This window comes from Staurois parvus, unplaced genomic scaffold (assembly GCF_062004578.1).
Source record: "Staurois parvus isolate SC_StPar_1 unplaced genomic scaffold, SC_StPar_1.0 ptg000086l, whole genome shotgun sequence".
NCBI lineage: Eukaryota > Metazoa > Chordata > Amphibia > Anura > Ranidae > Staurois > Staurois parvus.
The window spans coordinates 12143228-12167489 of NW_028317882.1; the positions used below are offsets into that span (position 1 = coordinate 12143228).

At 43.3% G+C, this 24262-nt stretch overlaps 1 protein-coding gene across 1 annotated transcript; it reads left to right on the forward strand.

Moving 5' to 3' along the window:
- GPX4 (glutathione peroxidase 4) lies at positions 1-23243 on the forward strand. The gene is made up of 7 exons (XM_089670075.1): positions 1-155; positions 9470-9564; positions 14277-14421; positions 16151-16302; positions 20534-20558; positions 20653-20712; positions 23019-23243. Exons 1-7 carry the CDS (start codon positions 75-77, stop codon positions 23049-23051), a joined length of 591 nt encoding a protein of 196 aa, XP_089526201.1. The 5' UTR covers positions 1-74; the 3' UTR covers positions 23052-23243.
- The last annotated feature ends 1019 nt before the right edge of the window (positions 23244-24262 follow it).

Genomic DNA, 24262 nt, shown 5'->3' on the forward strand with positions numbered 1-24262 from the left:
TCTCTGTGCCGGACTCGCCCAGTCTCTTCCGATAGGCTGATAATTGGCACAGGAGGGCGTGGCGTGGCGGAGCCATGTTGAAAGTGCTGTGTGACAGCGTTAAACGCTCACTGCTGGTAGCGGCTGCGACGGGAGTGCTGGGTCGGCGAGCCATGGTAAGAATGAGTATAGCGGCTGTAGGCTGAGCCTCTGTATATTGTGTCATACGGGTAATAACTGTCGGTGCCCGTCTCCCGACCTCTGCGTGACCTTTCTTAGCAGCGCCGCTTTGTAGAGGTTGTGTACAGCGGAGTATTCTATGACGTACAACGAGTTCGATAAGCGGTGCCGTGTCAGCGTAAATTGGCCGTTTGCGTATACCACGTGAGGAGTGGGGTGATGTGACTGACGCCTACAATGTTCTCGTGACCGCGGTGTGCTCAATGATTTATTGAGGGGGGCATGCTGTCCAATCAGATTAGAGCAATGATTAGTCTGTGTTCCATAGTGAGGAGACTCGCCTGTGCGGGTTAATCTCTTAATCCTGCTAAATGGTAATCTCCGTTCAATCTGCTAATGGAGACAGCTCAGTAAACACAATGGTGTTCCTCATGTGCTCACCCAAGAGGATGCTACTTGGTCTCCTCTGGAACTCCCAGGGCTGCCCAGGCCAACACCTCCAGTTTTCTTCCTTTTGATTTACTTCTAATCTTAGTGTTACTAAACCCACAACAGTAAAATCAGTCTGTATATGCAGTAAAGCATGCTTGATGTGGTCCTTTGCTTGCTTTTATCTGGTCCTTGGAGCACTACTTCATCCACTGACCCCAAAAATGGGTCCTAATTCCCTCCGCTGACACCAGTGAAAGGGTGCAGCTCCTCCCAATGGCCCGGGGGGGGTGCAGCTCCTCCTAATGGCCCCCAGGATGTGGCATTGTTTGCTCCCATTGATACTGGGACACTTGCTACTCCCAATGTCCACACTCTGTCCCCCCTAAAGTCTGAAGGACAGTAAACTGGCCCTTTTTGTATATAAAGTTTAGAGACCCCCTGTCCTAGAGCAAAGTGAAAACTCCTCCTACACGCTTTAACCAGTGCTCAGCTGGACACTGATAGATGTCACAAGACTACTATATACTGCTGATGAGAATGTATTTAGCAGTTTGTTTGCTAAAATTAACTGCACTTCCATGTACTGTGGGGGACCGGATATAGTCAAGGCAGGGTCCTGGGTGTAGTAACATTTTCTTAAGCCTCATGTATACTGGACGGTTTCCTCTCCTAGAAGCTTTACCTCTTGGCGGCAGTGTTTTGGTTAGAAAAACACTTGATGGTGTTTAGCCATGTCAAGTGTTTGGGCATCAATTCATTTAATTGGCCAGAATAATTTGGTATGGCCATTGAAATGAATTAACGCTCAAGGGTTAAATGTGCATGTAAGAAGCGTAAAGTGTGGGTTTTTTTTTTTTTTTTTTCTCTAAAAACTTGGACACACTGGCTCTGGGTTTTTCTGGCCTCTAAACTTTTTTAAGGCTACATTCACACCTGAGTGATTTTATGCCTGTGGCTCTAAAATGCTCAACAAGACAAATCCTATTCATTTCAGTGGCCTCTATTCATATATGAGCGATCTGTTGCCTGAAGCAAAACCCCTGTCCCTCAAAGTACACAAGCTTCTTGTGGCAGATTACAAGCGTTTTTGGTCCCATAGGTTTCAATAGCAACTCCTTAAAAATGTGTGACTTGAGCGTTTTGTTGCGCATTTGCCGCTCAAAGAGCTCCCTCACCCCCTTCCCTCTAGTTCTTTCTATTGGTTAAACAAAAATGCCTGAAGCTGTAAAACACTTGTAATACACTTCCAAAAACACTCAAACGCTCAAATAAAAACGCCAGTAAATGGCTATGCTTAAGTGTGAATGTAACCTGAGCATCGTGGTTTTGAGCAATTTTTGGAGGAGAATTGCACATTTTTGCAGCTTTTGTTAAACTTTTTTCAGCACATCTTTTAGTTGAAAAAATGCCTGAGTACTTTTTTGAGCGATAGGTGTTTTGCTACAAGCGACAGGAATCTCCAATGTGAACAAGGGCTATTGAAAACAATAGTGGTGGTGGGTTTTTTTTTTTTTCTTTTTCCTTGTAGAGCATTTTGTAGCTCAAACGCTCAAGTTAAAAAAAAAAAAATAAAAAATAATTGGGTCACCTTTTATAAGATTTGCAGTACTGTCAGGGGTCACCAAATTTTATAATTCATGATTGGTGTAGAGAAATAAAGCTTCCCTTACCCCTAGGTCACAGCTGTGCGGGTGGTGCCGCAGCGGGACCTGCACAGATACTTGCAGCCGCACCACCCACAGAGGAATGTGAGACCCGCAGGTGGGTACCATTAAGTCTAATGGCACGCCACCCACGCTGGAAATCGCAACTGTACTGGGAACCTCGGTTCCCGTGCAGGGACTACTGCAGTGATTATGGTGTGGAGTTGTTTTTCAGGGGTTGGACTTGGCCCCTTAGTTCCAGTGAAGGGAACTCCTTAAGGCGTCAGCATACCAAGACATTTTGGACACTTTCATGCTCCCAACTTTGTGGGAACAGTTTGGGGATGGCCCCTTCCTGTCCCAACATGACTATGCACCAGTGCACAAAGCAAGGTCCATAAAGACATTGTTGAGAGAGTTTGGGGTGGAGGAACTTGACTGGCCTTCAGAGTCCTGACCTCAACCCAACAGAACACCTTTAAGAATTAGAGCGGAAACTTCAAGCCAGGCCTCCTCGTCCGACATTAGTGCCTGATCTCACAATTGTGCTTCTGGAAGAATGGTCAAACATTCCCATAGACACACTCCTAAACCTTGTGGACAGCCTTCCTAGAAAAGTTAAACTCATACAAATGAGCGCAGAGAGGCCACTCCAGGTGGAAACATGTGAACAGTTAATCATGAGCTCACCACTGCTGCCTTGTTAATCATATGCATGATGAAGAGAACTGGAAAAAAAGGTGCTGTGGAAAATGCTCTCAGACAAGCACCTTAGTGGAGGTGCATCTTTATTGGGTGAGATAAAGTAGCAAGTATAATAAAATTAACCAGCCTGAAGTGGACAGTGTGATTCCAATGGACGGCCCGTCCGCTCTGAGGGGAGCTGAGATCAAAGAATGCTCCTGTCAGCTTCAAATCACGTGGTACCAGCGTCCTGGGTGGTGTCACCATGGCAAACGAAGGCAGTGTCCGGCGTTGGCTTCAGCTGGGAGCATATGTGGGGTTACCAAGACGACATGTTTCGCGCAGTTGCGCTTTGTCAAGTCTCCTTTTGATCTCAGCTCCCTTCAGAGCGGACGGGCCGTCCATTGGAATCACACTGTCCACTTCAGGCTGGTTAATTTTATTATACTTGCTACTTTATCTCACCCAATAAAGATGCACCTCCACTAAGGTGCTTGTCTGAGAGCATTTTCCACAGCGCCTTTTTTTCCAGTTCTCTTCCTAGAAAAGTTGAAGCTGTTATAGCTGCAAAGGGTGGGCCACCTGAATATTGAACCCTACAGACTAAGCCTGGGATGCCATTAAAGTTCGTGTGTGTGTGTGTGTGTAAAGGCAGGCGTCCGTCCCAATACTTTTGGCAATATAGTGTATATTCCAGTAGTTGAATAGCTATTTGATGGACCGTGCACTTGGTATTGGACAGTGAGATCTATTTTTATTTGTGAAGACTTCCCTTTTACATGCTGTACAACAGTAGTTCTTCTGTGAAGAACATAATGTGGTGTTTTGTAAGACTGATCAGGATTTGAAGAGTGCTGTGGGAGACAGCATGTGGCTTTTCATTCTTTGCAGAAGTAGACTGAGACTGCAGTGGTAAATGGCAAGGGCCAGCAAAATGTTCGTGGTTTTTTTTTTTTTTATTATGATCTGTCCATGGTGCACACATATATTTAAATTCGTCCCACCTGCTACAGCTTTACAATTTACTGTCACATGGTGTGCTTTGTTCTGTTTATAAATGAATAATTACAGGGAGTGGTTTTCACAACTCCTTCACAAAGAATAGAATGGAGAGAATGTTCTTCTAGTGACCCTTGAACATCTATCTGTTAAATATCCAGTGACCCATTAACACTATTAAGGATATAGGCCTGTAATGGGAAAGGTGTTATTGGTGAGGGATAGTTATCTTCTCATACATCTGCGATAGCCCACAGATTTCCCAGAAGAACGTTGGGGAGGGATGATGGTTGAGAGGATGATTTGCCTAGCCTGTAATGTTGACACTGAGCATGTTTGAGCTGATTGAGGCTTTTAGATTAATGGTATGGCATGTGTCTGCATTTTCATATGTGAGGGGGATGGCCTAAATAATTCATCTAGGTATTCTTTTCAGGAAAAAAAAAAACACCGTTCACAGATCCATATTATTATTTTTTTATTTTTTGTTTGAAGGAGCTAAACATTTTGAATATGTAATTACTGCTGAAGTAAGGGATCAGATTTCAAACTGACTGAGCTCATGTAACCAAAGGTATACATTGTGGCCTTTCTATGCATCCTGTCCAGAAAAACTGTTTAATAGCATTCTATAAATATCGGAGTATACGGCAACTTTTAGGACCTGTTCAGTCCTTTTAGTACCTGCACTTTTTGCAGTGCAATACAGGTATTTCTTCCTGTGTGCTGTCTAGGTAATGCTGTGAGGTCTGACAAACATTCCCTCCCCCGTCCATGGCTATCTGACATCAACGTTATGGCACTTGTCCAAGCTGTCATGATCGCGGCGTCAGATCCCAGACCTTCTCACCCAAACTCGTGACCGAAGGACTAGCTGATCTAAAACCGCGATGTGACGTGCGTAACAATGCCACACCCAGCTGCACCCTGCAATGATTTTCGAGCTAACGGACCACAATCGATGTACCGGCAGCCTGGGCGATTGTTACTGGGTCAGGTTAATTACGCAATTAACCCTTCACACTGCCACTACCTCCTTTTTATACAGCGAAAGAGGAAACTTGGGGTTATCAGCTATAACACTATAATGATTGAAATAATCGACTGCATAACATGGTCATAACACAGGCCTGTTATACAGAGGGTTAAACAAACAGTAGCGTTCTCTTTAGAGGCAGGGATTCTTAAATTGCAATACAGAGCTATAGAAACAGTTCAACACTTTCAGAAAGAAAGATTTATTACTAAAAGGTCAAACGGGTGCAATAAAAATATTTACAGTAAAAAGATATATATTATACAAAGAACCACAGCAAAGAGATATCAGAGAGGTGAAAGGGTTAAAGTACTTGCCAAAGTCCTGGGTTAGCAGATCCAAGTTTCAGAGCAGAAGAGTGCTTTGATCTCCCTATGTTATGATGGTCAATGGGAGAATTCTTCAACTTCCTACTCTTAGGCCTGACAGCCTGTTTTGTAGTCCCCAGCAGGGGGTGGCTCTGCAGTCAAGGAGCAATCTCCGCTTAGGGCGTGGAGAGATGGGTGGATGCCTCAACTAGAGCAAAAATCTCCCATAACTCATATTTGGCCTATAACTTTTCATCTGCCCAAGTGACATTCCACCCACGGGTAGATTATTATGCAGACAAGTCTGAGGATTGATTAGATATGAATTATGAAAGAGTACACTGAACGGTTCGAGAATTATTTTTCTGCTTTCCTTTGTGTCCGAGACAAGGCGAATGACCCACCAAAATGTTCGGCTCCTCTTAGCCCATCTGGCGATATGCTTGGTTTTTATGTAAGTCTCTCATATTCCAAGATATGAGACATAGGGGAAAAATGGTTTTAACAGAGGTTATCTGATTCTGTCACCTAAGCTGAGTTAGGTTTTATTGGGTTGGAATCTCTCAACTCTGGAGAAAGCTTGCCTTATCTCTTCCGAGGTGTGAAATGGGACAGGTCGCCCAGACAGGCACCTAGCTCAGAAATGCCTTGGCCTGCCAGTGACCCGCGCACACGCACGCGCGCACACGCACACACGATACTCTTAACAAATTGGCGGACTGCATCAATCTCTGTTGCGGCACAAGCATCTGACTGAAGTGAGAATCTAATGGGTAATGCAAGGGGAAAGGTGGGTTTTCAGCTAAAAATGTTCCAGGCAAGTGCTTTGTGGTGGAGTAAAGAGTCAGCTGTGAAAGAAGCAGTCTCCTTGCTAGTTGCGCTGTTGGACAGCCGAGGAAGGGAGGAGGGGTTCCTGTCCAACCTTACAGCTAGCCTTATGCAGCACATACGAAGATTGGACAAAGTAATACATGTACTTTGTCGCCTGGGGAACAGTTCTTCTATATAACAAAAAAAATCTTAAAGGCTATGCAGATTCATTTTAATCCTGCCGCTAGCAGGCTTTAGGTCAGTGGTTCTCAACCTTTCTAATGCCGCGACCCCTTAATACAGTTCCTCATGCTGTGGTGACCCCCAACCATAAAATTATTTTCGTTGCTACTTCATAACTGTAATTTTGCAGTGGGAGGAGTAGTGCCACGTCATTGGTGTCAGTGGGAGGAATAGTGCCCCATCATTGGTGTCAGTGGGAGGAATAGTGCCCCATCATTGGTGTCAGTGGGAGGAATAGTGCCTCATCATTGGTGTCAGTGGGAGGAATAGTGCCCCATCATAGGTGTCGGTGGGGGGAATAGTGCCCCATCGTAGGTGTCGGTGGGGGGAATAGTGCCCCATCGTAGGTGTCGGTGGGGGGAATAGTGCCCCATCGTAGGTGTCGGTGGGGGGAATAGTGCCCCATCGTAGGTGTCGGTGGGGGGAATAGTGCCCCATCGTAGGTGTCGGTGGGGGGAATAGTGCCCCATCGTAGGTGTCGGTGGGGGGAATAGTGCCCCATCGTAGGTGTCGGTGGGGGGAATAGTGCCCCATCGTAGGTGTCGGTGGGGGGAATAGTGCCCCATCGTAGGTGTCGGTGGGGGGAATAGTGCCCCATCGTAGGTGTCGGTGGGGGGAATAGTGCCCCATCGTAGGTGTCGGTGGGGGGAATAGTGCCCCATCGTAGGTGTCGGTGGGGGGAATAGTGCCCCATCGCTGGTGTCGGTGGGGGGAATAGTGCCCCATCGCTGGTGTCGGTGGGGGGAATAGTGCCCCATCGCTGGTGTCGGTGGGGGGAATAGTGCCCCATCGCTGGTGTCGGTGGGGGGAGGAATGGTGCCCCATCGCTGGTGTCGGTGGGGGGAGGAATGGTGCCCCATCGCTGGTGTCGGTGGGGGGAGGAATGGTGCCCCATCGCTGGTGTCGGTGGGGGGAGGAATGGTGCCCCATCGCTGGTGTCGGTGGGGGGAGGAATGGTGCCCCATCGCTGGTGTCGGTGGGGGGAGGAATGGTGCCCCATCGCTGGTGTCGGTGGGGGGAGGAATGGTGCCCCATCGCTGGTGTCGGTGGGGGGAGGAATGGTGCCCCATCGCTGGTGTCGGTGGGGGGAGGAATGGTGCCCCATCGCTGGTGTCGGTGGGGGGAGGAATGGTGCCCCATCGCTGGTGTCGGTGGGGGGAGGAATGGTGCCCCATCGCTGGTGTCGGTGGGGGGAGGAATGGTGCCCCATCGCTGGTGTCGGTGGGGGGAGGAATGGTGCCCCATCGCTGGTATTAGTGACACCAATGATTGGGCACTATTCCTCCCACTGACACCAATGATACTTACCTTGCTGACCCCTGCTCCAGCCTGGGCTCGCTCGCTCCCTCCCTCTCCCATGGTACAGACACTTACCGGTCAGATGTCTTCCTTCTCCGGCCGCTCTCCTCCTCTTCACTCGCTCGATCTTCGCGGTGCCGCTCGGCTCCTCCTTTCCAAGCTCCACCTCCTCGCCGGTGATTGGCCGCCTGTGTGCCTCTCCTGAGCTACAGTTCCGGCGGCCAATCACCGACGAGGATTGATCCCGTAGGTGTGTCCGGATGACAGGGACTGCATGTCATCTCGCCCACACCTGGAGACGGACAGAGGAGCGGTGTCTCGGTTCCTAAGGCCATCGGAAATATGTGTTTTCCGATGGTCTTAGGCGACCCCTGGGAAAGTGTCGTGCGACCCCCAGGTTGAGAACCGCTGCTTTAGGTGGCTTTAACTACTTGCTCTCCAGAGGTTTTACCCCCCCCCCCCCCCCTTACTGACCAGACCATTTTTTGCTATACGGCGCTGCATTACTTTAACTGACAATTGTGCGGTCATGCAATGCTGTACCCAAATGAAAAATTTGTTTTTTTTTTCTCCCACAAATAGCTTTCTTTTGATTATGTTCACCTCTGCAGTTTTTTTTACAAAAAACTGATAATTTTGGAAAACCAATTTTTTTTTTTTTCTTTTTTTTTTGCTATAAAACATATCCAGTAAACAATTTAATTAAATTAGACCAAAATGTGTTTTGCTACATATTTTTGTTAAAAATAAAAATCCCAATAAGTGTATATTGGTTTGCGCAAATGTTATAGCGTCTACAAACTCTGGTACATATACTAGAATAAAAAAAAAAATGGGAATGGTGGCGATCATCGACTTATAGCAGGACTGCAATATTGCGGTGGAAATTTTTTACACTGACACTTTGTAGGAACCAGTGACACTAATGGTGGTTACTGCTAGAAATATGCACTGACACTGGCTGGGAAGGGGTTACATCTAGGGTGATCAAAGGGTTAAGCTGCAAACCTCCCCTTTTTGGGTTTCCTGCCAGTTGTTATTCTGTCCAGTGCCCCCGTGGGAAGCTGCATTCCATTGGCTCGTTTCCGAGTCCTACTGCTGCATCCATTGACACAGCTGGGACTCACTCCGTTGTCACTGACTTTCTTTGACGGCAGCAGGAGCCAATGGCTCCTGGTGCCCCAGCACAGCCAGTGAGACACAAGTGAGGGGAGGGAGAAGAGGTGCAGATGATCACAGCGCTGGATCGAATGAGGGCTTAGGTAGGTAAAATGGGTTGGGTGGGGGGGGTTGGAGGTGTGAGGATCCAAAACGGATGCCTAAACATTTTTTACCTTTTTTAATGCAAGGAGTACTTTAAGGTAAAAATCTTTAGAACAAATTTAAATTGCTTCATTGCTACCTATAGAAATGCTGGTGACTTTGATGTGGAAGAATCATATTCAAGATAGGAACGTTTTGATGGCCTGCCGTGGGAAAATGCAGAACGCAACAAAAATGTGTAAAATCAGTACTTGGTTTACATGTGTTTTTGCCACGATAGGCTAGTGTATATGTAGCCTAATAAAGGTGGTTCCCTGCTGCACGCTTTCCTTGTGCAGGGTGACTGGCCTTGCATCTGCCCCACTATAGTTTTTTGCAAGCAGCCTGTAGGGGGTGGAACTGCTGCATCATTACAGCTTTCTGAATAGGCTGTGTGCATCACTGATGTCTCTGCAAACCCAGGTATCCTGTTGTAAAATTAGCAAACGCATTTGGTGCATATAAAGTGGATTTATATCCTTTTGTGGTAATATATATATTTTTTTAATTGTAGTTCTGTGCCCAGAGTTAAGTCTTAAAATTGATTGTTGCAGTGTGCCCAGGTGGATGACTGGAAGAATGCGAAGACTATTTATGAATTCTCTGCTACGGACATCGATGGCAATGCAGTTTCCCTGGAGAAATACAGGTAATGTCTGTTATTCTCACCTATTTTTCCATCTAGCATAAGTGGATGTCGACCGGTAGAATTGCCTACTGGCTTTCCTTCTAACTTAAGGCCAAGTTCACCTTTTTGGAGCTTGTTAAAGCCATATTTAGGGGGCTCCTGCCTCCTATTCTCCAACTCTATTCTGGATGCATAAACTCAAACCTCCTGTTGCAGACTGATAAGCCACACCCTTGCAGATGGCAGCAGTGTTGTCAGCCTACGGTTTACTTCTTTTGGCTGTCTGACTGCCTATCTGTAATGGGGTCACAAAGTATTTTGCATAAGAAAACTGTATGCACTGATACCTGTTTCCAAACCTGCTAAAAAAGATTTGTATTGCGTGTTGAGGGACACAGGAAGTCTTAAGCAGGCCATAGACAATGCAAAAACCGAACGGAAATTTCAAGTTCGTTTTTTCGCATCATTGGTTGTGCCATCTGCGACACACAATTTTCGCATCACAATCGAAAGTGCCTGATCCAACATGATGGATTTTTATTAGAAAATTGAAACTTAATGGCACAATCATGAGCCATTTCACTTGACAAAACGTTTGGATTTCAACTTGTTTATGGCCTGCCTTAATCCATCGTATTTTACTGCTGCTTAGAGGATCGGAAAATGGCAAATTAATTATGTGACAGCCCAGAATAATTTCTCATACTACCAGCCTGCCTCATTGTGGTTTTTTTTTTTTTTTTTTTTTTTTTTTTTTTTTTGTCTGTTTAGTTGCAGCTATATGGCATTGTCATCAGCCTAGCTTTGGGAGCATTGCTCCCAGACTCTGCCATACTGTGCTGTATAGTTGGGATGGCCTGGAAGTGACCTTTTTTGGGTACTGGGTTCTGCTTGGGTCACTTTGGACTCTTGACATTCTGGCAAAAGTTAGCTGCAGGGTGCTTTCTTGGTCCAGCTGCTGCTAATACCTTAGGGTTTGCCCCTTTTTTCTGAAGACTTTCTGACTGAGATTGTGCAAGACTCTCATCCAAATCTCCTAGGTATGTGACTCTAATTCAGTGTTTCTCAACTCCAGTCCTCATGGACCCCCAACAGGTCATGTTTTCAGGATTTCCCTCAGATGAAACAGCTGTGATAATTACTAAGGCAGTGAAACTGATCAAATCACCTGTGCAAAATAATGGAAATCCTGAAAACATGACATGTTGGGGGTCCATGAGGACTGGAGTTGAGAAACACTGCTCTAATTTAAGTGAACACTAATGCACTCCTGTGCCTTCCCCTGCAAATCTTGTATCTGATTTTGTTGCAGCTTCTGAACTATCTGCAGAGACTGAATCTGAGTTGAACCAGTCTTTGCCTGGTAGGGGTCACTGTCTACTCTTACCACCAAGTTAAGAGACTGTTGTGGCTCTTATTGATGCTGCGCACACCACTCTGAAATGAGGGTAAGGCTGTTGCTTCAACCAGTGCTGCCTACAGCCTTGGATTGTTTGAAAACTTGAGTGCAGGGGTCTTGGCAGCTTTAAAAGTTTTAAAACTATTTATATCTCTCTGGACATTGGAAGCATCTGGTTAATTTACTTGCTCTGCCCCATGCATTTATGAGCCTTGTAACAGATTGAAGCTTTTGTACAGAAGTGGTTCAGTCCCTTATGTGATAGCATATAAGTGACAGATCCTCTTTGTAGGGGAGGGGTGCAGTGTGTGCAAGGAGGGGCCAGGAGAGGATCAGTGTATACAAACAGGCACCCTCACTTGCTGCCACTAAATGCCATTGCCAATTTTTAAATTCAATTACTGTTGTGTGGTTTTTTGTTTTGTTTTTTTTCCCTTCACTAGAGCTTTGAGAAGGAGCTGTCATTTGCCCTACCCTAAGGTAAACCAAGGGGCAGGGACAATGAGATGTCACTGGGTGATCCCGCCCCTTGGTTTACTTTAGTGGCAGGGAGAATGACAGTTCCTTCTTGGAGCTATAGTGAAGCAAAAAAAAAGCCAGTAATTGCATTCAAAAACCAGCAATGATCTTTAGCAGCGGCAAGTGAGGGAGCCTGTCTGTATACACTGCATATGCTGCTCCTCTCCTGCCCCTTCCTTACACTCACTGCCCCACCCTCTCCCCCTTGCAAAGAGGACCTATCGCTTATATGCTATCACATAGGACAATTTTTTTCCCCCCCCCCCCCCTATGTGATGGCAATAAAATTTTATAAGTGACAGGTCCTCTTTGTAGGGGAGAGGGGTGCAGTGTGCATAAGGAGGGGGCAGGAGAGGAGCAGTGTATACATGAGAAAGTAGTGTATGCAGAAAGGCTCCCTCAATGGCCACCACTAAATGTCATTGCTGGTCTTTAAATGCAATTACTGGCTTTTTTTTTTTTCTCTTCTTCGCTACATCTCCAAGAAGGAGCTGTCATTTGCCCAGAGCTAAAGTAAACAAAGGGGTGGGTCACCCAGTGACCCCCACCCTTTGTTTACTTTAGTGGTGGGGCAAATGACAGCTCTTTCTCTGTGCTGTAGTGAAAAAAAGCTAATTACATTTAAAAACCGGCAATGACATTTAGCGAGTGAGGGTGCCTCTCAGTATACACTACAGGTGAAACTCGAAAAATTAGAATATTGTGCAAAAGTTCCTTTATTTCAGTAATGCAACTTAAAAGGTGAAACTAATATATGAGAGACTCATTACATGCAAAACACGATAGTTCAAGCCGTGATTTGTCATAATTGTGGTGATTATGGCTTACAGCTCATGAAAACCCCAAATTCACAATCTCAGAAAATTAGATTATATGCAATCAATAAAACAAGGATTGTACATAGAACAATATTGGACCTCTGAAAAGTATAAGCATGCATATGTACTCAGTACTTGGTTTGGGCCCCTTTTGCAGCAATTGCTGCCTCAATGCGGCGTGGCATGGAAGCTATCAGCCTGTGGCACTGCTGAGGTGTTATGGAAGACCAGGATACTTCAATAGCGGCCTTCAGCTCTTCTGCATTGTTCGGTCTCATGTCTCATCTTTCTCTTGGCAATGCCCCATAGATTCTCTGTGGGGTTCAGGTCAGGCGAGTTTGCTGGCCAATCGAGCACCGTAATCCCACAGTCATTGAACCAGGTTTTGGTGCTTTTGGCAGTGTGTCGTGCTGGAAAATGAAGTCCGCATCCACATAAAGCTCGTCTGCGGAAGGAAGCATGAAGTGCTCCAAAATCTCCTGGTAGATGGCTGCGTTGACCTTTGACTTAATGAAGCACAGTGGACCAACACCAGCAGATGATATGGCTCCCCAAATCAACACAGACTGTGGAAACTTCACACTGGACTTCAAGCATCTTGCAGTGTGTGTCTCTCCATTCTTCCTCCATACTCTGGGTCCTTGGTTTCCAAATAAGATGCAAAGTTGATCTCAACAAAAAAGAGGACTTTGGACCACTGAGCAACAGACCAGGTCTGTTTTTCTTTAGCCCAGGTAAGACGCTTCTGACGTTGGTTGTTCAGGAGCAGCTTGACAAGAGGAATACGACATTTGAAGCCCATGTCCAGGATCAGTCTGTGTGTGGTGGCTCTTGATGCACTGACTCCAGCCTCAGTCCACTCCTTGTGAAAGTCCCAACACTTTTGAATGGCCTTTTCCTGACAATCCTCTCCAGGCTGCAGTCATCCCTGCTGCTTGCACCTTTTTTCTTCCACACTTTTCCCTTCCACAGAACTTTCTATTAATGTGCTTTGATACAGCACTTTGGGAACATCCAACTTCTTTTGCAATACCCTTTTGAGGCTCTCCCTCCTTAGGGAGGGTGTCAGTGATGGTTTTGTGCACAACTGTCAGGTCAGCAGTCTTTCCCATGATTGTGATTACTACTGAACCTGACTGAGACCATTTAAAGGCTCAGGAACCCTTTGCAGGTGTTGTGGCTTAATTAGCTGATTAGAGTGGGACACTTTGAGCCTAGAATATTGCACCTTTCCACAATATTCTAATTTTCTGAGATTGTGGATTTGGGGTTTTCATGAGCTGTAAGCCATAATCCTCACAATTATGACAAATCACAGCTTGAACTATCTTGCTTTGCATGTAATGAGTCTATCTCGTATATTAGTTTCACCTTTTAAGTTGCATTACTGAAATAAAATAACTTTTGCACGATATTCTAATTTTTCGAGTTTCACCTGTACTTCCTCATGTATACACGGTTTACCTCCTCTCCTGCCTTTCTCTGCCACCCCTCATTGGGGCTGGGTCTCATTATTGGCACCTGTATTGGCTCCCTTTTTTTTTTTTTTTTTTTCTTAGCAAAATGTTGATGGGGTTATTTTCGGCTGATATGTTTCGTCCTCTGAAATTTTAGTTTATCTCTACAACTAATGACTTCACTGCCTGTGGTGTTTTGCACTTCTTACAGTCTACAGTCTGTCTACTCCTCCTGTAGGCAGCTGTATAAACCAAAGGTTACATTTTTGTCCCTCTGTGGACTCCCAAGAAAATTATTTTTACAGGTTTTATGGATTTAAAATACAATTTAACGTCCAACTAAAGCCTGGCTAATTTTTGCAGATCCTCTTTCAGGAATGGTGTGTTTTTTTTTTTTGTTTTTTTTTTTAGTTTTTATGCTCAGTGCTTGAAGCCCAGGAATGGGTAGGTGGCTGGTATCTTGTGCAGGGTGGATTTGTCCTTTAGCAAGAAAGTTTTTAGTTTGTAGGTTTTCACTGTACTGAACTGATCTCTCCACAGGGGCTATGTCTGTATCATTGTCAATGTAGCATCTAAATGAGGAAAAACACCTGTAAACTACACTCAGCTTGCAGAAATTCACGCCAATTATGCTGAGAAAGGTTTACGTATCCTCGGATTTCCCTGCAATCAGTTTGGAAAGCAGGTATAGTTAAGTATGCATATTTGTTCTTTGATACATTTTATAGTAAACATGGGCATTTAAAAAAAGCAGTATTAAACCCAAAAGCAAACATGTCACAGCTAAATTAGTCTGAGTTTTTTTGGCTTGATTTCTTCTATTTTCATCTGGTGATTCAGCCAATAACTCTGCTGTTTTTCAGAAGTTCTAGCTCTAGCAGAATCTATCAGCTTAGAGACAATCCATTTACCACTGGCAGGGGTGGTTAAAATGATCCGCTTTTATTTTATTCATGTAAAACCTGAAAGGAAAAAGTGTGCTGCAACTGATCATAACGTGTTAGCTGGAGTTTGGCTTCAATTTATTTGTATTCAAATCTGCTAGTACATTTAACTCTCATCCCCCAAACTATGCTGCTGTGTCCTGGCTCACTCCTCCAGAGTGGTGTCCCCCTAATACAGGTAGTGTTACTGGGCAGATCATGAAATTAAAAAGCGGGGTGCCAAAGAGAAATTATGCAGCCACCACATCTAATTGGTAAGCTGCAATATAATGCATTTGTGTTTTTGGGTTTAATATTGCTTTAAGCCATATAAAGGTGTCCATCCGTCGCTCAAACTTTGTATTTAAAAAAAAAAAAAAAAAAAAAAAAAAAAGTGTAGAGGGATTGTAACACCTATCAGGATTTTATTGCTGTCTGTGCCCCAGTTGGGGAGATCCTCTCTCTCTATTTTGTCTTGTTTACCATTTATCCCAAAAAGTGAAAGTAAAGAAAAATCCCAAATTTTGGGTTGTCCTAGGAAAGGTAAGACCGGGGATATCTTTTAATGGGGACATTAGTTCTGTAACAACTAAGGATTCCCTCACTTTTGAATGCCTCGCTTCACTTCATGCTTTGGCTATAGGATAGGAAGTGAAGGGCAATCCCACCAATAGAGGTGGTTAAACAAAAAAAAAAAAACCTGATTGGTTATAACCCTCCCTTACTCTATCCAAAATGGGAAGTTTTGTATGTAGTTCTAATTTAAATCCTGATACGCACAGGATTTAAATTAGAACTACATACTGATTTTTTTTTTTTTTTTTTTTTTTTTTTTTTTTTCCTTCTTGCCAACCTCCTTTTTGGTTCTGACAGGGAGACGCCACCCTCTCATTAGACTGGCTTCTGTGCAGCTGTACTCATGGCGATATGTACCCAGGTTTAGGTTATATAACTGCAACTGGGGATAGATGCAAGATAAAATGCCAGGGGCTGAATGGCTGGCAAGTCTCCAGGGCTCAGACTGCCACCTCCCCCCCCCACCCCATGTATCCTGCCCCAAAGATCAGCTTAAATGGCCACTGATAGCAGAATTTTCAAATTGCACAACATCACATCCATGAGGCTGGAAAAATGTGACCTTTTTCTTTCACTACCATAATCTGTGCTTGCTCAAAGTACTGTTTGTGCTCTGTAGGCAGGAGCATGCATAAAAGACTGACAAAGCAGAGCACACTCCCACATTGCAAGTTGTAGTTTCAACGTATTGAAAAGCACAGTACACAACAATTTACTTGTCTCTATAAACTGCAGAAAGAAAATGGCAGCTCTTGTATTTATGGCACATGTTTTTAAAAGTGTGGAACTATGGGCAGAGCTTTAGGAGGATAGTTTAGTTTTTGCTCACTTTTTTAGTCTTTGTGATGAAACTTGTAATAAAACTTAAAGTGAAAAAATGTGGTGGTTTTTTTTTTTTTTTTTTGTTTTTTTAAGGAACCTGGGGATGAAGCTCAAATTAAAGACTTTGCCGCATCCTACAATGTAAAATTTGACATGTTCAGCAAGATTGAGGTCAATGGAGATGGTGCCCATCCATTGTGGAAATGGTTGAAGGAGCAGCCTAAAGGACGGGGTACTCTTGGAAAGTAAGCACTTGTCCCAAGCAAAATTATGGCATAACTGTCCTTGTGATGTTCTTGTATGTTGTGCTGAGTTATTCCAGGTCACCATTAGGACATCAAAGTAGGAGATGGCCTGCTCTAATTCAGAAATGAGAACAAAATTGGTATACAATACCTGTGTGTGTGTGTGTGTGTGTGTGTGTGTGTGTGTGTTCTATGTCCCAAAAAAGCAGAGGGTAAAGGCTTGGCCATCAGTATAGCCTTTAGACTCCCTGCATCTGAATTTGCCTCCGTTACTGACTTGCCATGGCTGGAATATTTGGAAAGTACATCTTTTAACTTTTTAAAAATGCTTTTCTGAAAAAATAGTCAATCTCAAAATTCATTTGTAACATGGCTTATCTTGCACATTGTACAGGTGTATCTTCAGTAAATAGCAGTCAGTTTTCTTCAAAAACATAAAAACAATATGTTGCGCTCCTTCTTTGACTATTTTAATAAACTTGTGAAAAACAGAATCATGTGACATCAAAATGTCATCCCATGCTCATCATACAAAAAATATTTAATATAAATTAATCAGTCTTAAATGAAAAATGTGACTTTTCCCAGTGAATCAAATCAATAATTCTAGGTGACTTCCTTTTTAATGAGTATAAGATGTGCGCTCACCTCCAGATTACCCTGTAACAGGCTAATAACGCTTTTTGTCCACTCAATGGGACTGATGTTTGTTGCACCATATGAAGAGTGGTGAGTCCCTCTCAGGCTGCTTCCCGTCTTACTCCTGCTGGGATCTTACTCTTATACTGCTTATATGTATTGATTTAATATTCAAAGAAGGAGCGCAACATATTACTTTTGAATTATTTGCACATTTAAAGAGGATGTGCTGTATGTTTGCGATCCTGTAATAGCAGTGAGTGGCTTGCAAGTTACATCTTTGTTTTTAGTCAGTTCTCTTCATTATAAGATCATGGCAGACTTCTGGGTGGTGTGTGTCACTTCTCTAGAAGATATTATGCCTGATAACACAAATCTATACAGTATGTGGCATCCAGGAAGTAGACTTTATTCCTGGGCACTGCCTAAATGTGCTCTTTGTGGTGGAAGCGCGCTCAATTGCACACTTCCAGAGCTGTTAGTAGTAGTGTTGGCTATTTGGGAGAATAGGCTCATGATCGTGTGCTGACTACGTTGCAGACTATTCCCAGGGCTGTTTCTCCTCTGTCAAGGGGAAAAGATTCATTGAATCTTCTCCTGTCTAGAGGTGAAGTCTGTGTAAATGGTGTTTAAATTTTTTTGTTTTTTTGGGTGGGGGGAAATGTCAGTGCAAGCAGCAGTGTGTTTTTGGACAAAAACAAAATGCATACTCTTGTAGGTCCCTACTACAGGTACAAAAAAAAATGTGATATTGTCGAGTAAGGGAATTTTAGCACGCTTTAGAGGTGGGTCATGGTACTAGTGTAAAAAATGTACAGCTTAAGTTTAAAAAAAGAAAAAAAAAAACTTTTACTATTATGGCCAAGTGTTCCAAAATTACCATTAACCACCAAATGAAAGCCCAATCTGGTATAATCCACCTGGATACCGACTGTAATTGTGATATACAGTGCAAAAAAGTAGGTGGAATTGTCTGGTTTGCTACTGTAGTATTCAACTTTTTTTTTTTTTTTTTCCCTTTTCTTTCAGTCAAGGCACATTTTTTAGAATCGTGCATAATCCCAGGGCACTCCAGCTCGTTCACACCTGGAGCTGCACCCAAGCACACATTTTAGGGCAGATTCCCAAACATCAATTTTTTTCTTTTCATACCAGCATGATTTTTAAAATTGCACCAAAACACATGGTACCATACGTTTGTTTTTTTTTTTTGCAGGCAAAAACGTATATGCATTTGCTAGATGTGTGGGGGTGTCATTAAGATTTAATATTGTGTGGTACAGGAAAATGTGTGTTTTTGCTCATGTGTTCCCACACTGCACTTGGTGTGAACAGGACCTAGTTATCTATAGGTTGTAACCCCTCCTCCCCAGATCTCCCCTTATTCTGTCCTTACAGTAGTGACGGCAGCAGGGAGGGGGAGAGAGCCAGGAAGAGGTTTGGGGTGTGCTCTCTTCCCCCGCTCCACCTACTTTCCTTCCACATTCAGATCGAAGTGATCCTCTTATGATGCAGGAGGCAGAGAAGCTGAAGCTCAGCCCACACTTCTTGCTGGCAATTATGTCATTGGTTTGTAGGATATGGTCAGGCTCCCAACTCCGCTTTCTGTTTTGCTGGCAAGAGTGCGGGGGAAGTGCGGGCTGAGTTCTCGGTCTCTTCTGTACACAGGAATTTACAGTGCTCTCTCATGTAGCTAAGAGGATTGAGGATCACTCAGTTTGGGCTGTTGCCGCAACACCTCTGTGGACTCCTCACAGCACCTCAGGGTGCCGTGGCACCCTAGTTGTGAAAGTGTTATAGTAATGTTGCATAAAATGTGATGTGACCCTCATCTAAGTCACAGCAATAGACAAAAACAATGTGCTTAAGCTAACACACAAACAATTCTAATGTCTCATGTATTTGTTGAACACGCCCATTAAACATTCAGTGCTGGAGGAAAAAGTAAGCAAACTCATAGACCAGTGGTCTCCAAACTGCAGCCTTGGGGTCGGATGTGGCCCTTTGCCTGCTTTTATCTGGCCTTTAGGACACTTCCTCCCACTTATGACATACTATTCTGTCAACGAATACCAATTCGTTCCTCCTATTACTAGCACTATTCCTCCCAATGACACCAATTATGGGGCACTATTCCTCCCCCTAATGCCAAATGTGGCAATGTTTACTCCCACTGATACCAGGAAAATTCCCCCCTATTTTTTTTTTTTTTTTTCGAGATACAATAAACTGGCCCTTTATGTAGAAAGTTTGGAGACCCCTGTCATAGACTAACTACTTCAACAGAGGCTGAATAGTAAATTTCACACCTGGAGTCCAATTAATGAAATGAGTTTGGAGGTGTGGTGGTTTAGAGCTACTTTTAATAAGACACTCAAATATTTTAAGATTGCTGAGTAGTTAAATTGTTCAGTAAGAATACTCAGCACCATTTTGCATAAAAGCGCACAGCTTACCAACATCAACCCCAATGGTGAAGTATGGTGGAAGGAATATCCTGATTTGGGCATGCTTCACTACCTGAAGACCTGAACCACTTGCCATTGTTGAGGGGAAAATGAATTCCCAATTAGAATTATTTGTGTTATCAGCTTAAGGCACATTGTATATGCTATAAAATTTGATTGGATCCTCAAGTCACAATAGACAAATTGCTGCAGAAAACCAGTTAATTCTAGGGGGTTTACATGCTGTTTCTTGTCACTGTATGCACAATGACAAACCTGTCAAGGTTGCAATATTGGATTTGGATGTTTTTGACCATGGTCATGAAGGGGTATATTTTATATTGTTTAGGCCCTAGACTCTAGTGTGTACTGTCTTGGAGAAGGCCCAGGAAAGACCTGCTGGTAACACTTGTTGGGACTGCAACCTTCGCTAACCAGCTTAAATTTTGTAATGGTTATTGGGACAGCAGTTGTAGTTCTGTACCGTTGGTTCCCTTTTTTTTTTTTTTTTTTTTTTTTTTTTTTAAGGCCAGAAGGGAATAACTTGGACCACACATTGTTGTATACTGTGCTTTCAATGATATAACTAGTATAAAGGATCAAAAGTGAAATGAATGACTTGCTCAGATATACTTGTTGGGATTATTAAAGGAGTAAGCTTTTAGTCTGCCCAGTACTTTGCTATATCTGGTTGCAAATATTAGACTATGAGCCTGACTCAATATATCATATTGATATATAGTGGGTTTTTTTTTCTGTGGTCAGAATAGTGGTCCGATACATTTTAGGACTGGTTCCCACAGGAAAGTGTGCGATATGGTTTTGACAACTCATTTATTGGAACAGGCTGCAATATGCACTAAAAGTTGTGCAAGTTCCATCTGCAAGAATACACAAGATCAGCAGGAGAGACCTCTGCATCATACATCATTTTGAAGGCAACAAGTTTTTGAAAAATATAAGTGTGGTGTGTGTGTGTGCGCGCTTGAGAAGATTTCTTGCCTTCCTCATTTTGTGTAGCTGATCATCATTTCATTGTGGAATACTACACCTAAAATTACCAAACGTCATGTTTCCACATATGCACAATCTAACCTCCTTCTTTTTTTTTTTTTTTTTTTTTTTTTATTCCTCCCCTCTTCTAGTGCAATTAAATGGAATTTCACAAAGGTAAGTTCCCTAACCATATGCTAGAGAATAAATATATATAATTTTTGCTATTCCCTTTTTACCACCTTTCGGTAAATTTTTTTATTTTTTGCAGTTTCTCATTGACCGCAACGGTTTGGTGGTGAAAAGATATAGCCCCATGGAAAATCCGGATGTAAGTAGTTATTTAATGTGTTGCATAACTACACAGTTATGTGATATGTAATGCACGATCGGGCATTTAACTAGTTCAGCCTTTTAATCAGGGTGCATTCAGGTATCTTCAGGGATGCCTTGGCAAAATGCCTAAAAATTGTTTACAAGCCAGCAGATGAATGAAATCTGCCTTTTCATAACACACAGCCACAGGTGCACCATGCAAGGATGTATTTGCTTTGGAAGAATAAACCTCCTCCAACTTTGGGTGTCCTACATGTGTGGACGTTGCTGCATTATGTAAATCTTTTAGTGTGTGGTCTGTTTTTTTTTTTTTTTGTTTTTTTTTGTTTTTACAATGTGGTGGCTCAAAATTGTGCATAATTTCAAAGGGTGCCTTGGCTGGGGGGGGGGGAAGGTTGAGAAACGCTGAACTAGTTAAAGGATTTGGATGTGAAGCCAAAAACGGCATTTGATGAGCAGCAAGTAAAATTGGCTTATTTAAATTGGTAGGTATGATCTGTTTGCTTTGTGCAATACTACCACAAACTTGAATTAAAATCTTACAGATGAAACAAGGATTTTGCTTAAATGTCCAATTTTTATACAGATGATGAAATGTATTCACCACATCCCTATAACTCGACTGATTTCCTCCCATGGGTGATGTGCTTACAGTGCCCACGTAGCTCGTGTAACTGAATAGCAGGGATTTTAAATCCCTGGACACTCTTCATTCTTATAGAGCTTCCGAGATGGCTTGGAGCTCTTCTGATTGGCCAATGCTAGCACTGACAAATTGCTCTTATTCGTCCTGGAAGCCCTAGAAGAACGAAGAGGGAGTGAGTTTTTTCATCCCTGGACTGCTACAGAATGCATGGGCATGGACAACGCATCACCCACCGGAGGCAAGTACAGCAGAAATTGGATTAAGTGTGTGGGGGGCTTTTTTTTTTTTTTTTCTTTGATTCAAACCCCCTCACATTTGCCCTCTCTTCTCCTAAATGTCAGACGCTGTCATTGGCCTGACAGGGATGACATCAAATTTGGCATTGCCAAATTTGTACCGTGAACTGCTCCTACGTGGCTCACTGTACAGGGGTGGACAGGCAAGGTAGGTAACTTTTTTAATGCAGAAGAGACAAAGCATGTCTCCATTTAAAATCCTGTCTGTTTATCCATTTTTATTTATTACCTACTTTAAAGTTCAGTTATTAGGTGAAGGTGGAATAAGCTTCCCTGAAGAGATGAGTTTTAAAGGTGACTGGAGTAGGAGATAGCTTGTGGTAGAGTTCTAAATGATAGGAGAGCCTCTGGAGAGCTTTTGGATACTACCTTGGGCGAAGGAGCTAGAGAGCTTGGAGGTCTTGGGAGGAGCAGGGAAGATGACTTGGGTGATATTTTGAGACCAGATTGGTGATGTAGCTTAGGGCAAAGTTGTGAATGGCTTTGTATGTTAGAACTGTGGAGACCTCCTGAAGGTAAGCTGTGGTATCTGGCACCAAGCTGTTGGTAGCAGATCCTTTATATCATCTGAGTTGCAAGGTGAGGCCTCCCATGGATTGGATTAGTTTTTTCCAGTACATGCTACAGATGCTTGATTTGGATTGGGATCTGTAGAACTTGGAGGCCAAGTCTATACCTAAACTTGTGTTCTCAGATCATTCTTGAACCATTTTTGCAGTGTGCATTATCCTGCAACTGTCATTGGGGAATACAGTTTCTATGAAGGGGTGTACTTGGTCAGCAACAATGTTTAGGTGGGGGTACCTGTCAAATAATATCCACATGAATGGCAGAACACATGGTTTCCCAGCAGAACATTGCCCAAAGCATCTGACTGCCTCTGTTTTGCTTGCCTTCATCCTATACTGCATCCTGGTGTCATCTCTTCCCCAGGTAAGTGATGAACTTGCACCTGGCCATCCACATGATGTAAAAGAAGGGCCACCTTCCATTGTTTTGTGGTCTGGTTCTGATGCTCACATGCCCATTGTAGATGCTTTCGGCAGTGCACATGGGTCAGCATGGGCACCCTGACCAGTCTGTGGATATGCAGCCCCATACAGCATAAACTGCAATACCCCCCCCTTTTTTTTTTTTTTTTTTTTTTTTTTTTTTACCACATCAACTTCAGAGACCTGTTCCCACCCACTTTTCAGATGTCGTAACAAGATAATCCGTTTATTCACTTAACCTTTCAGTTGTCATAAAGTTATGGTTGATCAGTGTTAATGGATTGTCAAAAGTTACTATCATTGTATTAAAAAATGATGCTGTGATGGTAGATCTTGTTTAACTGTCTGTTCCATTTCTATTTTCTAGGTCATAGAGAAAGATTTACCCGACTATCTATAGGATGCTCCATGCACCCAGTAACTGACAGTCAATGGCAGTCTTCAATCCACAGAATGATGGTGTGCTTCAAAACCGTGAGGGGAAGCAAACCAGAAGGTGTTCTGGCGTGCACCTGTGGAAGGAGACTGTTTTGCTGCCAGAATCTGAACTGTGGACCAAGAAATCATGTGAACAATAAAATGTTAAACAAAATATTGTTGCGTCATTTCAAAGTATCACTTGGTACTGCACAAAAGACCATAATGAATCAATTTTGCTTTAGGTGTTGGCTATTGTCAACAATTGGTTTGGGGTCTATTCACACATGCAGCATTACAGCACCAGTGTAATCCTAACACGAGGAGAAAACACAGGCTGATTTTCTCATTCTTTGCTTAGACCAATGTGCAACATTTGTGTCCTGTAAAATAATTTTTTTTTTTTTTTTTTATTCCACTTTAGCACATGCATCTGCATTTTGGTACGCCGCCATTTATAATGGTGCCACAGAACAAGTAACCAAAAAATAGTTAATACTTGCCTGTCTTGGACACTAAGGGCTTTTGACACTGGAAAACAAAACAATTGCCAGCCTAGTATAACCCCTCTCACTATTAGCATGTCTCAGCTTTTTTTTTTTTTTTTTGCTAGTATCATGGATGTACTTTTCTCTGAGAAGTGGGTGTGAGGGTTTTTTGTGTTTGTATCTAGTTTTCCGAAGCAAAATCTTCTCTACAGCATACTAATGCAGGCCATAGACTGGTTGGTTGTTTATCGGTTGAGTTTTCAGCCGAACGAAAAATCAACCGATATTCACACCATTAGTGGGGCAATGCTGTTGGCCATTTTTCACGGATCTTCTCATTTCTTATTGGTCATGCTGGAAAATCCACGAAAAATGGCCGTTTTTGATAAGCATTGGTAGCAGCATCCATGGCAACGACCGATTTTTCGTTAATCGGCTGACAATTTGGCCAATAAACGGCCCATTTATGACCAGCCTAAAGCACTAATTGTACACGAAATCTCTGAGCTCTAGTAGGAAGGGGATAGGGATTTGATGTCGCACGCTACAGAGCACATACCAGGAAGCTGTTACTTTCGATCTCAGTGGAAGGAATAGACACGCAGCTCTCTATAAGAACGCATAGGCCATATGCACAGCTGTGGCTGTCAACCACAGGCTGTGTGCTGCCCACCCCCTGCCATCTCTTGGCATTAGCTGTCCTTTT